General features: G+C 39.3%; 1 protein-coding gene across 1 annotated transcript in view; it reads left to right on the forward strand.

The window, feature by feature from the left end:
• The window catches only part of LOC124605243 (transient receptor potential-gamma protein-like), a 454,685-nt gene extending 443,629 nt beyond the window's left edge, over nucleotides 1-11,056 (forward strand). Inside the window, exon 19 of the mRNA XM_047136797.1 lies at nucleotides 10,811-11,056. Within this exon, the coding sequence (XP_046992753.1) occupies nucleotides 10,811-11,056 (246 nt within the window). The remainder of the gene's footprint in view (nucleotides 1-10,810) is intronic.
• Nucleotides 11,057-12,608: the final 1,552 nt, after the last annotated feature.

Raw genomic sequence — 12,608 nt, forward strand, 5'->3', positions numbered from 1 at the left:
GACAGAACCACAGGCACATAGACACAGGCAACAGAGCATGCACAATGTCGGCACTAGTACAGTGTATATCCACCTTTCGCAGCAATGCAGGCTGCTATTCTCCCATGGAGACGATCGTAGAGATGCTGGATGTAGTCCTGTGGAACGGCTTGCCATGCCATTTCCACCTGGCGCCTCAGTTGGACCAGCGTTCGTGCTGGACGTGCAGACCGCGTGAGACGACGCTTCATCCAGTCCCAAACATGGTCAATGGGGGACAGATCCGGAGATCTTGCTGGCCAGGGTAGTTGACTTACACCTTCTAGAGCACGTTGGGTGGCACGGGATACATGCAGACGTGCATTGTCCTGTTGGAACAGCAAGTTCCCTTGCCGGTCTAGGAATGGTAGAACGATGGGTTCGATGACGGTTTGGATGTACCGTGCACTATTCAGTGTCCCCTCGACGATCACCAGTGGTGTACGGCCAGTGTAGGAGATCGCTCCCCACACCATGATGCCGGGTGTTGGCCCTGTGTGCCTCGGTCGTATGCAGTCCTGATTGTGGCGCTCACCTGCACGGCGCCAAACACGCATACGACCATCATTGGCACCAAGGCAGAAGCGACTCTCATCGCTGAAGATGACACGTCTCCATTCGTCCCTCCATTCACGCCTGTCGCGACACCACTGGAGGCGGGCTGCACGATGTTGGGGCGTGAGCGGAAGACGGCCTAACGGTGTGCGGGACCGTAGCCCAGCTTCATGGAGACGGTTGCGAATGGTCCTCGCCGATACCCCAGGAGCAACAGTGTCCCTAATTTGCTGGGAAGTGGCGGTGCGGTCTCCTACGGCACTGCGTAGGATCCTACGGTCTTGGCGTGCATCCGTGCATCGCTGCGGTCCGGTCCCAGGTTGACGGGCACGTGAACCTTCCGCCGATCACTGGCGACAACATCGATGTACTGTGGAGACCTCACGCCCCACGTGTTGAGCAATTCGGCGGTACGTCCACCCGGCCTCTCGCATGTCCACTATACGCCCTCGCTCAAAGTCCGTCAACTGCACATACAGTTCACGTCCACGCTGTCGCGGCATGCTACCAGTGTTAAAGACTGCGATGGAGCTCCGTATGCCACGGCAAACTGGCTGACACTGACGGCAGCGGTGCACAAATGCTGTGCAGCTAGCGCCATTCGACGGCCAACACCGCGGTTCCTGGTGTGTCCGCTGTGCCGTGCGTGTGATCATTGCTTGTACAGCCCTCTCGTAGTGTCCGGAGCAAGTATGGTGGGTCTGACACACCGGTGTCAATGTGTTCTTTTTTCCATTTTCAGGAGTGTATATTATTTCTTTACTACCAACTGTATTCACAGCACACTTTACAGATAGTATTCACATAAACCACTGAATTTACTTACAAAGTTGTATCATTGTACAACACTTAGTTCACGACATATCACATCATAAACACTGGTATGCATGAAAAAGAACATGTAGGTTGGAATTTTCTAGAGATACGGATGAAATTTGTGTGCAAATATGTGTGGAATATGTTAAATATATGTGACATGTGCATACATTGGCAAAGCCATGGGTAAAAAAACTCCTCCTAAACCCAGGGATCAGTTTCAGCCAAACTTGGTACTGTGGGGGTAAGACCAGAAACCTCCAATTGGGTGAGCCAGATAACTTGGAGAGAGAATGGGGGAGGGGGAGATGGACAAACACAGAGAAGGGAGGGGAGATGGACAGAAAAGTGAGGGAGGGAAGTGGACAGAGAAAGGAAAGACAAGGAGTTCACAGACAGACAGGGAGGATGAGATAGGAGATGGACAGGGGGAGGGAGCAGGAGAAATGGTCAGAGGCAAGAAAGAGGAGATGGACTGAGAGAGGGGGAGGAATAGATGGGCAGAGAGAGAAGAAGATGGACGGAGGGAGGATGGAGCAGGAGACAGGGGGTCATGAGGAGATAGAGGGCAGGAGAAGATTGACTTAGAGGGGGAGGAGGAGATGGACCAAAGGGGAAGGAGCAGATGGACAGAGGGGGAGGAGTGGATGACAAGAGAGAAAGGGAAATGGGGAGGAGCAGGTGGACAGAGAGAGGGAAGAGTACCAGCCAACATTGTCAAAAGCTTTCTATAAGTCTACAAATGCTATAAATGTAAGTTTGCCTTTTCTTAAGCTATCTTCTAAGAGAAGTCATATGATCAGCATTGCCTTGAGTATGCCTAAACTTCTCCAGAATCCAAGCTCATCTTCCCCAATATTGGCTTCTATCAGTTTTTCCATTATGTAAGGGATTAATGTTGATATTTTACAACCATGACTTATTACACTGATATTTCAGTAATATTCACACCTGTCAGCATATGTTTTCTTTGCAATTGGAATTACTATATTCTTCTTGATGTCTGAGAATATATTACCTGTCCCATACATCTTGCACACCAGATGGAAGAGTTTCATCATGGATGGCTCTCCAAAGGCTCTGACGGAATTTTGTTAAAACCAGGGCATTGTATTGACTTAGGTCTTTCAGTGCTCTGTCAATTTCTTTTTGCAGTATTATATCTCCAATCTCATTTTCAGCTACATCCTCTTCCCTTCCTGTAATATTCTCTTCAATAACGTCTACCTTGTACATACCTTCTACATACTCTTTCCATCTCTCATCTTTCCCTTCTTTGTTTAGACCTGATTTTCCAGCAGACCTCTTAATATTAATACAGCTGCTTATATTTTCTCTAGAGGCCTTTTTAATTTTCCTGTAGGCAGTATCTATCTTTCCCTGAATGAAACATGCTTCTAAATCCTTACATTTGTCCTCTAGCCATTCCTGCTTAGCTACTTTGCACTCCTTGTCAATCTTATTTTTTTAAATGTCTGTATTCCCTTTCACCTACTTCTTTTTAAATTTTCTCTGTTCATCAATTACATTCAGTATTTACTACATTATCTAAGGATTTCTACTAGGCCTTATCTTTGTACTCAATTGATCCTCTGCTGTCTTCACCATTTCGTCTCTCAAAGCTACCCATTTCATTTCGACTGTGTTCCTTTCCCCTGTTCTCATCAATCATTGCCTAATGCTCTCATTGAAACTATCAACAACTTCTGGTTCTTTCGGTTTGTCCAGGTCCTATCCCTTTAATTTTCTGCCTTTTTGCAATTTCTTCAGTTTACAGTTCATAATCAATAAATTTTTATCACAGTCCACATCTGTCCCTGGAAATGTCTTACAGTTTAAAATCTGGTTCCAAAATCTCTATCTTACCATTATGTAATCAGTTCGAAATCTTGGTTCAAATGGCTCTGAGCACTATGGGACTTAACATTTGAGGTCATCAGTCCCCTAGAACTTAGAACTACTTAAACCTAACTAACCTAAGGACATCACACACATCCATGCCCGAGGCAGGATTCAAACTTGAGAGCATAGCGGTCATGCATTCCAGACTGAAGTGCCTAGAACCACTCAGCCACACTGGCTGGCTTTGAAATCTTTCAGTGTCTCCAGGTCTCTTCCATGTATACAGTCTTTCATTAGTCTGAAACCAAGTGTTAGTGATGATTAAATTATGCTCTGTCCAGAATTCTACCAGGTGGCTTCTTCTTTCATTCCTTCCCAGTCCCTATTCACCTACTGTTTTTCCTTCTCTTCCTTTTCCTGCTGTCAAATTCCAGAACCCTCTGATCTATTAAATTTTTGTCTTCCTTAATGATCAGAAGTACAAGTTTGGGTGCCATTTAGCTCTGCAGATGAAGAAGAGATTGGAGAAATATATGATGAGATGAAAGAAAACATTGTAGTTAATGTCAGGGAAACTGTCTATTATTATGAAAGAAAACATCCTGTTAGATCAGGAGATCATTTAAAGGTGAAAAAGGCACAATACAATACTGAAAATCTGAGACATTTCACTGTGCCCAAATAGTCGTCAGGGACACTATGACAGTTTGTTAATAAAAAAATTAATGTCCTGTAAAAATTAGGACAGATGAATCCCCTAACTATTTACACACAAGTGTAGATTGTAATGGGTTCTTCAGTACTGCCTGTTCAGTTATATGTCTTCAAATGATGTTGACCATTACTTTGTTGTTAGTTTGCACTAAGGCCCATATCACATATATAGTTCAAAATTAGTGCTTATTTTGTTTGTTCATTGTTGGTCTCTTGTCTTCCATGGAGTATGTTGATGGTTCCAAGTCATTGGCCTTGTACCAAACAACATTAAATGGTCAAAAGGTTGTTATTCAGGTAACTTCAGATGGTTATTCCAAAAAATGTTATTACTGAACTTTGAAATTAATACAGTTTTCAGTATTTCCACACTCACTTCTAGCAATGTATAATACTTCTGCCTTGAGCAGTACTATATTTTTTATTTATTTATTTATCCATCCACAGACAATAAATATTGTATGTATGTTGTCCAAAAGTACTTGAAATTTATGGGAAACAATTTGTGCGAAAGGAACATACAAAATTTTACATTAAGTAGTACAAAGAATAATACATACAAAACTGTACAAAAATGTACAAAGAATAATACTTGGTCGTACAAGACACAGTAATACAACTTTTTATACATGTATACTAACAGTACTGTTACTGCATAGTCTGTTTGCCCTAAGGCTTTACTTTTGTCTTCCTTGAACAGGAAGCTCGCATATTTGCTTCAATTATTCAGTAAAGATTTTACCACACTCAGTAGCTGTCCATCAGATATACGAAATTAACAGAAACTTTTGGGGATGTAAGACAGTGTTTTCAGTTTTACCTTAATATAAACATTATCAGAATTATTTATTGGCCTAAATAGTCATTTACTGAGTGAAAACATTGTTCAAGTAGAAATTCTTTAAATTCTACTTTAAATCTGTTTCCATCTTCTAACTTCCTGATGTTGGCTGGAAGTATGTTGTAGAGTTTTCTACCAGTATGGCTCACATGCCTTTATCTGTGTGTTCTTTTTGTTCGCTGAGTATGGAGTGTATGCTATTTCGAGTATTGTAGTTTGGCAAGTCGGCATTTGTCTGAAAATCTGCAAGATGGGCCCTAACACATATTTGTACATATGTACGGAAGGTATTGTTATAACTTTAAGCTTGTTGAATAAGGGTTTGCATCATATCTGTGGATGACTGTATGTTTTTATTTGGATAGCCCTCTTCTGTAACAGAAACATTTGTTTTAGATGGCAAGTGGTGGAACCCCAAAATATTATTCCATATGTTGCAAGAGACTGAAAATAGCCAAAATATGCCATCCTGGTACCCTCTTCATTAAAGACATTTCCAATAATTCAAAGACCAAAACAGGCTGAGTTAAGTTTCTGCACAAGTTTCATTACATGGTCATTAAAATTAAGATTTTCATCTACATGAATCTCCAGCAGTTTTGTTGATACCACTCTGTCTGTGGCCTTGTCACCCAACAACAGATCAAGATTTACGTTTTGACAGTTTTCCCAAACTGCGTATAATTTGTTTTATTTGCATTTAATGTCAAATGGTTTGCATCAAACCAAGTGTGGACATTTTTTATTACTTGATCAGTAGACGTTTGCAGTATTTGCTTTGGTGCACCTATTATCACGCTAGTGTCATCTGCAAATTGTATGGCCTTTGCTGCTCCATCTGAGGTGTGGAAGTCATTTATGTAGACAAGGAACATTAAGGGACCTAAAATACTGCCTTGCTGCACTCCTATTTCCACTTTTTTTGCATCTGATACTAAATTTATTTTGTGGTTGGAGTAATCTGACATCAGTCCTACAATCTGTGTTCTGGTCTGTTTTGTAGGTATGATTCAAACCACTTTTTTCCCTGTTCCATGTATACCTAATGCTTCCAGTTTTCCTAAAAGAATGCCATGATTGACAGTGTCAAATGCTTTGGAGAGGTGTAAATTTATTCCTACTGCATTGTTGTCGTTTTCTAGATTTTTGATTATTTGTTCAGTGTAGCACATTAATGCTGTTTCTGTTTTTGCCTGCCTGGAAGCTATGCTGATTTCTATTTAGTAACTCACGGTCATTTGGATACTTGTTGATTCTGTGCTTCATTAATTTTTCTACTATTTTGGAAAATGCTGGAAGGAGGGATATTGGCCAATAGTTTTCTACCTTATGCTTGTCACTGTTTTTGAATAATGGTTTCACTTTTGACATTTTCATTCTTTCCAGAAACACTACTTCACTAAATGATAAGTTGGCTATGTATGCCAAGTGCCTTGCAATTTGTGCAGCTGTCATTGTTATGATATAAACAGGCATCTCATCTACTCCTGCTGACATTTTAGGTTTCAAGCTCTTTATTACTTTGAATACTTCATCTTCATCTGTTGGATCTATCCTCATGCTACAAGCAGCTTTTGGAAATTCAGGTTTTTCTTGGTTTGTAAATTTCAAGCTTAATAACGTTGTTGCACTTATGAAATAATTGTTGATGTAATTTGGCAAATCTTGTTTTTTAATATTGACATTTTCTGTGTTTTTGAGAATGATATCCTGGCCCTCGCATCTCTTTCCTGTTTCAGTCTTCACAATACGCCAAATGGCTTTTGATTTGTTATCAGACTGTCTTATTCAGTTGTCATTACTCATAAATTTTGCCTTGTTAGTAACTTTTCAATATACCCTTTTGTAATTCTTAACATATTCTATGAACTGTGGATCTTTAGAGTCTTCAATTTTTAATTTAGTCTCTTTAGAGTTCCACAAGAATTTTTGATGCCAGCTGTGATCCAAGAACTGGACTTTGTATTGTGATGTGATGTGATTCTTGACAGCTACTTTGGAAAGTGCATTTCAAAATATCCCATGAAAATTGAAGAAAAAGTGTTATATGCTTAATTTGAAAAGGAAAAACACACACACACACACACACACACACACACACACACACAGTTATCTGAGGCTGCAGACATGTGTGCAAGTTGCGTTTGTGTTTGTGTGAGTGTGTGTGTATGTGTGTCTATTGCTGACAAAGGCTTTAACGCTAGAACCACTGATATTTAGACATACCTAGAACCGCAGCCGGGTCACTAATGACCCGCGATCTTTTCCTTTATTTCCTCTATGTCAATGGGTTATTGTTACTGCCAATGAATCTATTGTTAGGAGCACTAAGAAATTTAGAATGAAATTAACAAAAATAAACAAGGTTTACACAAATTATAATTTTATATTTTAAAACTTACATGTATTTGCTGAGTGTTTTTACTGGCTTCCATTACATAATGAACACAAATAATAGTCTTTTGATGTACATTTGTTGCACACAGTTTTCTTGCAGATGTGACACTTTACAAATGATTTGTTTCCTTCACAGTTAGACTTTTTTACAAGGCAACGTGTTCACTTTTTTTGTCTGTCAGGAATATCTTCAGGTCTGACAGGGACGCTAGTCCTTCTAGTCGCTGTGTGCTTCTCAGCAAGTTCCTCCCCCAGCTGCAGGATGAAATCCCTGTGTTTCAATTTTTTATCGTTTAGAGAATTGAACAATACCCACACATTTTTCCCAGCCAAATCCAGCAAGTTGTAAAATGTGTGAACAGGCCAATGTCTCAATGGTGCTTTGACAGAGTATTTGCGAGCCATTTGGTCGACCACGTCTACTCCATATTTAGAGCAGTTATAAAACGTAACTGTATCTGGCTTCTTTTTTATACCATCTGCAATTGTCACATAAGGATGCATAGTGCTCAGAATCAGAACATTCTTGTTGCTCTTACCCTGATAAACAGTCAGTGTGGTATCATCTTTTTACAACAATACTGTGCTGTATAATTGTTCTCTTGCCTTCTTGATACAGACTGGTATTTCCCTGCGAGATCGGTTTATTGTGCCCACAAGACTCACAGAATTAGCTTTCAGTGTCTCAGAGAGTGCTGAGGAGGTGAAAAAATTGTCACATGTGACATTTATTCCTTTGTTGAGGTAAGGTTGCATCAATTTTTTTACAACAAAGTCACCAAGACGCTCTTCATTCCGCCTAGTGTCATCCTTTCCTAGATAAGGGATAGCATTCACAATATATTTTGAGTCTTTATCTACCTCCATCCAATACTTTTGCCCGTATTTGTTCGGTTTTGAGGCCATAAACTGCGTGAATCTGCAACGGCACTTTGAAGGAAAAAGCTGTTTGTCGATTGTTATATATGGACCTGGTATGTAGCTAGACTGTGCATTCACAATGTACTCATTCCAGATTTCTGATACCAAAGCAAACTTGTCTTCTCTTAGTCATTCTGATCTTGTGGATCTAAGGTCAAATCTGAGATAACGCATTATCTCTCTGAATCTGTCACAACCAAAGTTGATTTCACACAATTATTTCCCCACTTCACTGACCACAGTGTGTCTAGTTCTAAGCTCTTAGCCCCAATAGCACCATGGATCATACAATATAGCTATAAAAGCTTCCAGTTCTTCAATTTTTATAGCCTACTCATCTGAGCTCAGTACACGACGTGCTTCAGTTTCTGTACATTTTACAATATGTTTCAAAATTTTGTCCTTTATCATTAGATGCCCTGTACTGCAACAGGTCTCATTCATGTTTCGTTTTGCATGCAGAGATGGTCCTCTCCTATCTTTGAAAACATTTTATTGTCCATATCTTCCAGATGCACAGTCACCTATTACACCAACTTTCCAGGTTGTTCCATTGGGTGCCGCTACCTGGAGGAAACTGAAGTAGTCCAGAACCCTGGGCATTTTGTTGTCCACGCCGACCTTGAGGATGTCCATGTACTCGAGTTGACTTAGTCTTTGTGGCAGCTGTTGCTGTAATAGTAGTTATACATATTAGAACGCGATTTAATGTTGAATATATTGTGTAATATTAGAACAAAAACACACCTTCATAAATGTAATATATAACTTGTAAAAATTCAACACGAAACAAAGTATAAACATAATTGTGGCAATTGAAATTAGTGTCTACTCAACATATACATAAACAAAAATTATTATAAAACAAACACATAAACAAGCGTACCTTTCGCATCAGCATTCAGTAGAACCCTCTCAGGAGTAACATTGTCTTCTGATGAAGAATCCGGAACTATTGGCGATGGAAATTCTTCCTGAGATAAAGACTCCAGCGGTTCGCCCTCAGATTCATTATCTAAAATCTCATGTGCGTAGGAATTTGGCCATAATATATTCGTAAGTTACAAGCACTATCTACACAGACAGAATGCACTACTAAAGCCGTTTTCGTGGTACAAAACTCTGGATGCGCAATATCTGCATACAAGGTCAGACTTGCTTGAACCTCTCTCCCTCTCATCCCCTGCTGAAAACTGGAGCGTCAGCTGGAATGAAGTAAAAACGAGTTTTGCGATTGTTGACCAACCACACACTAACAATAGGCATGAAGCTACATGAAAAATGCGATTGTTATAGCGAGTGCACTGGGTGGGTCAGAACTGACCCTTCCACAGTTCTAGGTGAATCTTCATATTTCTCGTTTATGTTTTCGCCATAAAATGTGAAATGAAGTATAATCACTTATTTCATAAAAAGTCACAGAAATGTAACACTCTAGGCAATAATACAAAAGAGTGACAAACAAAAGAATTATCAAGTGGGTCATGAGTGACCCAGCCGTGGTTCTAATGTTAATGGCCGAAAGCTATAACTGTGTGAATCTTTTTGTTGTGCCTATCGCGACTCAGCATCTCTGCTTTATGGTGAGTAGCAACTTTCCTTCTCTAATATTGTTACATTCCATCCTGGATTTTCCATTGTTTGATATACACATCATTTGTATTTATTAGGGACAGCACAACTGTCCACGGCTCACTAGTTAGGATATTCTTTAAGTCTACACAGTTTTCAGTGGAATATTTTCTTTTATATCTGAAGTACTCTTTTTTTTCTTCCAGTGGCGTTGAAGGAATTTTGAGGACAAGAGCATTATGGTCTGATAATCCTAAATCAGTATTTGTTACTTCCGCTTCTGTGGATCGTACATTTGAAAATATATTATCTATAAGACTATTTGTATTATATGTTATTCTTGTGGGTTCGTGTATGTGTGGAAACAGATTGAAACTACATAATAGATTTAGGAATTATTTTTTTAGCCTACTTTCATTCATAAGATTTATGTTGAAATCCCCACAGACAACTACAGTGGCTCTTTCAGTAAAAAGAATGTTAAGCAGTGTTTCTAATTGATTAATGAATATTTCTGTATCCCCAGTAGGTGGTCTGTATATTTCTGTGACTATGGCTTTTCCCTGTATTTCATAGAACTGTATAGCTGCTATAAAACAAGATCAGGTCCCTTTGCAATGACGCTTCTGTAAAGAGTGTCCATTCCACAACACATTCCCACCAAGTCTCTTTATCTCCCTATAACGAACAAGAACAGCGGTCTCATGTAGAAGTAAAAGTTTTTATAACAGTATCAATAATGATTGCTGGAACAACTTTAAACCTGTTAATAAAATAGGTTTACATGAATGCAAGTGACATGCTTTAACTTTATTTTCTATGTGCAGGATACAAATACTTAAGTATGGAATAATTCATTTTTATTGCTGTGTAAATATCAAAATTATTCTTATCAAACTCAAAAGATTGATATCCAATGATATTGTATGTTTCTTATGATATTACTGGCTAGTTTGCATTACAAGATGTAACTGAAGACTTCACAAGAAATTCTTTTTGTATTAAAGTGTCAATAGAAAACGTTGTTTTAGCTTCAGTTTTGGAATCAGTTACTTGGTATTTGCCCTTATACAAATCTTACTTTTTTATCACATGACTTCCACCCCCAATAATATAATATATATTGTGTTTCAGGATCAGAGTGCAAATTTCCACCAGGATGCACAGCAGCAATGTCAAGAACCACAGGTGTCATCAAGCTCAACTACAACGGCGACATCAACAACAGAGACAGACACGACTGTCATTTCTGGTGAGCAGCAGCAGCAACAGGGAGTGACTAAGCTGCCACGCAATGGCTCTGTGGTGGTGGCAGCACTGCCACACCTGCCGGGAATCCAGCCACTCAGTGGACACGACGGCTCAGCTGGTTGGCTGTGAGCTGCATTACGGCTGGTCCGTAATGGTGGTAGCACTGCACAAACATTCAACGTCTGTGCACTGCTACCCAGCTCTGAACTGATTGTTCTTCCCCTCTGAGTGGCTGAACAGTCAGCAGTCACACATCTGTGGTCTGAGGATGGTGATATCTTGAATTAGAAGTGTCATGTGCTGCTCTCCTGCTGGCCTAAAGTAACTGTAGCATGCAGAAAGGGCTGTACAAGAATTGTGGTACACTTTCCTCTGCTTGATGCTCAAGAGCGTAATCTTAATATACAGATCATATAAAAAGTGCAGGAACTCCACACTTCCTCAGTTACGTGGAAACAAAAATGCTATGATGCTCTGTATTATCACTCACTCTGCACTGTCACCCAAAAGTGAACATGCTCAAAGACATAATCTGTAAACTATAATAGTGTTTTGCCTAAAAATGTCAATTTAGGCATTGAGTGTGGTTTATCTCCATTTGATAATCTCTTGACACTGTGTGAGACCAAAGCATAAAGAATCAGGAGCCCATTAGCATCTGTCATCTCTCTCAGGCGGCAGATAGTCTTTTGCATTATTTTCCTAGTAATGTACACAGTTCTCAGATAGCAACTGGAACTAAAACAGCAACCTATATTGTAGTCTTATAAATAGAAACTCAGTGAAGGGTAAGTGTGACAAAGTATCCAAGGTTTAGTGATGAACTATTCATAATCATACTGCATAAATTTCATGTGCCATCTGTGGATTATTTTTATTGTGAGGAAGCAGTTTATTCTCCTCTGAACACACATTAACATAAAGTCATTACAGAAAACTTTATTTACCTACATTTTGCTGACTCTCTCACATTTCCCTGAGAAATTCTCGAAGCATCTCCAACAAATTATTAAACGTATTGAATAAAATTTTAAATGATATTTTTGATACTCTCAGTGTTTATTGACTAAGATATCATTTGACATTACTTGCAGAAGGATGTGAGTGTGAGCAGGATGAGAATGTGTTTCTGGAAGCAACACTTTTGTACTAACACTAGTTAACAATGTTAGGAAAAGAGCACACAAGAGTGGAAGTATTAGGAGAAGCTACATCATGCATTTACATTGGAAAATCTATTGTCTGAAAGACACTGGTAGGAATCAATAAATAGCAGAAGTCAGAACACATCTCATGTCAGCCTCACTATATTTTAAATATGTACTTTGGCCAAGTATTTCCCTCATGATACCTCGTATTACAGTCGATCTCATTTCGAAAACACACAGGTGATAAATTTCAGTTATGACATTATAAGTTTACAGATGATGTCAGGTAGCTTAATTGTTTTATGCAATGGTTTTTAGTAGCCCATTAATTCTCAATAATAAGCAGATTTTACTACTTCCATGTCTTTTCAGAAAATCCTTAAATTCTTGGAAGAAAATCACAAATTCTCTTAATGTTTGTCATTTCTTATAAATGTTGGTCACGTTTTTGGCTGCCCTGTATTTTTATTGTTAGTTTTAAATTCTGTTCAATATTACTAGACTGTGAAAATAGCTATTCTTCTTAAGCTTGC

The sequence above is a fragment of the Schistocerca americana genome, chromosome 3 (assembly GCF_021461395.2).
Source record: "Schistocerca americana isolate TAMUIC-IGC-003095 chromosome 3, iqSchAmer2.1, whole genome shotgun sequence".
NCBI lineage: Eukaryota > Metazoa > Arthropoda > Insecta > Orthoptera > Acrididae > Schistocerca > Schistocerca americana.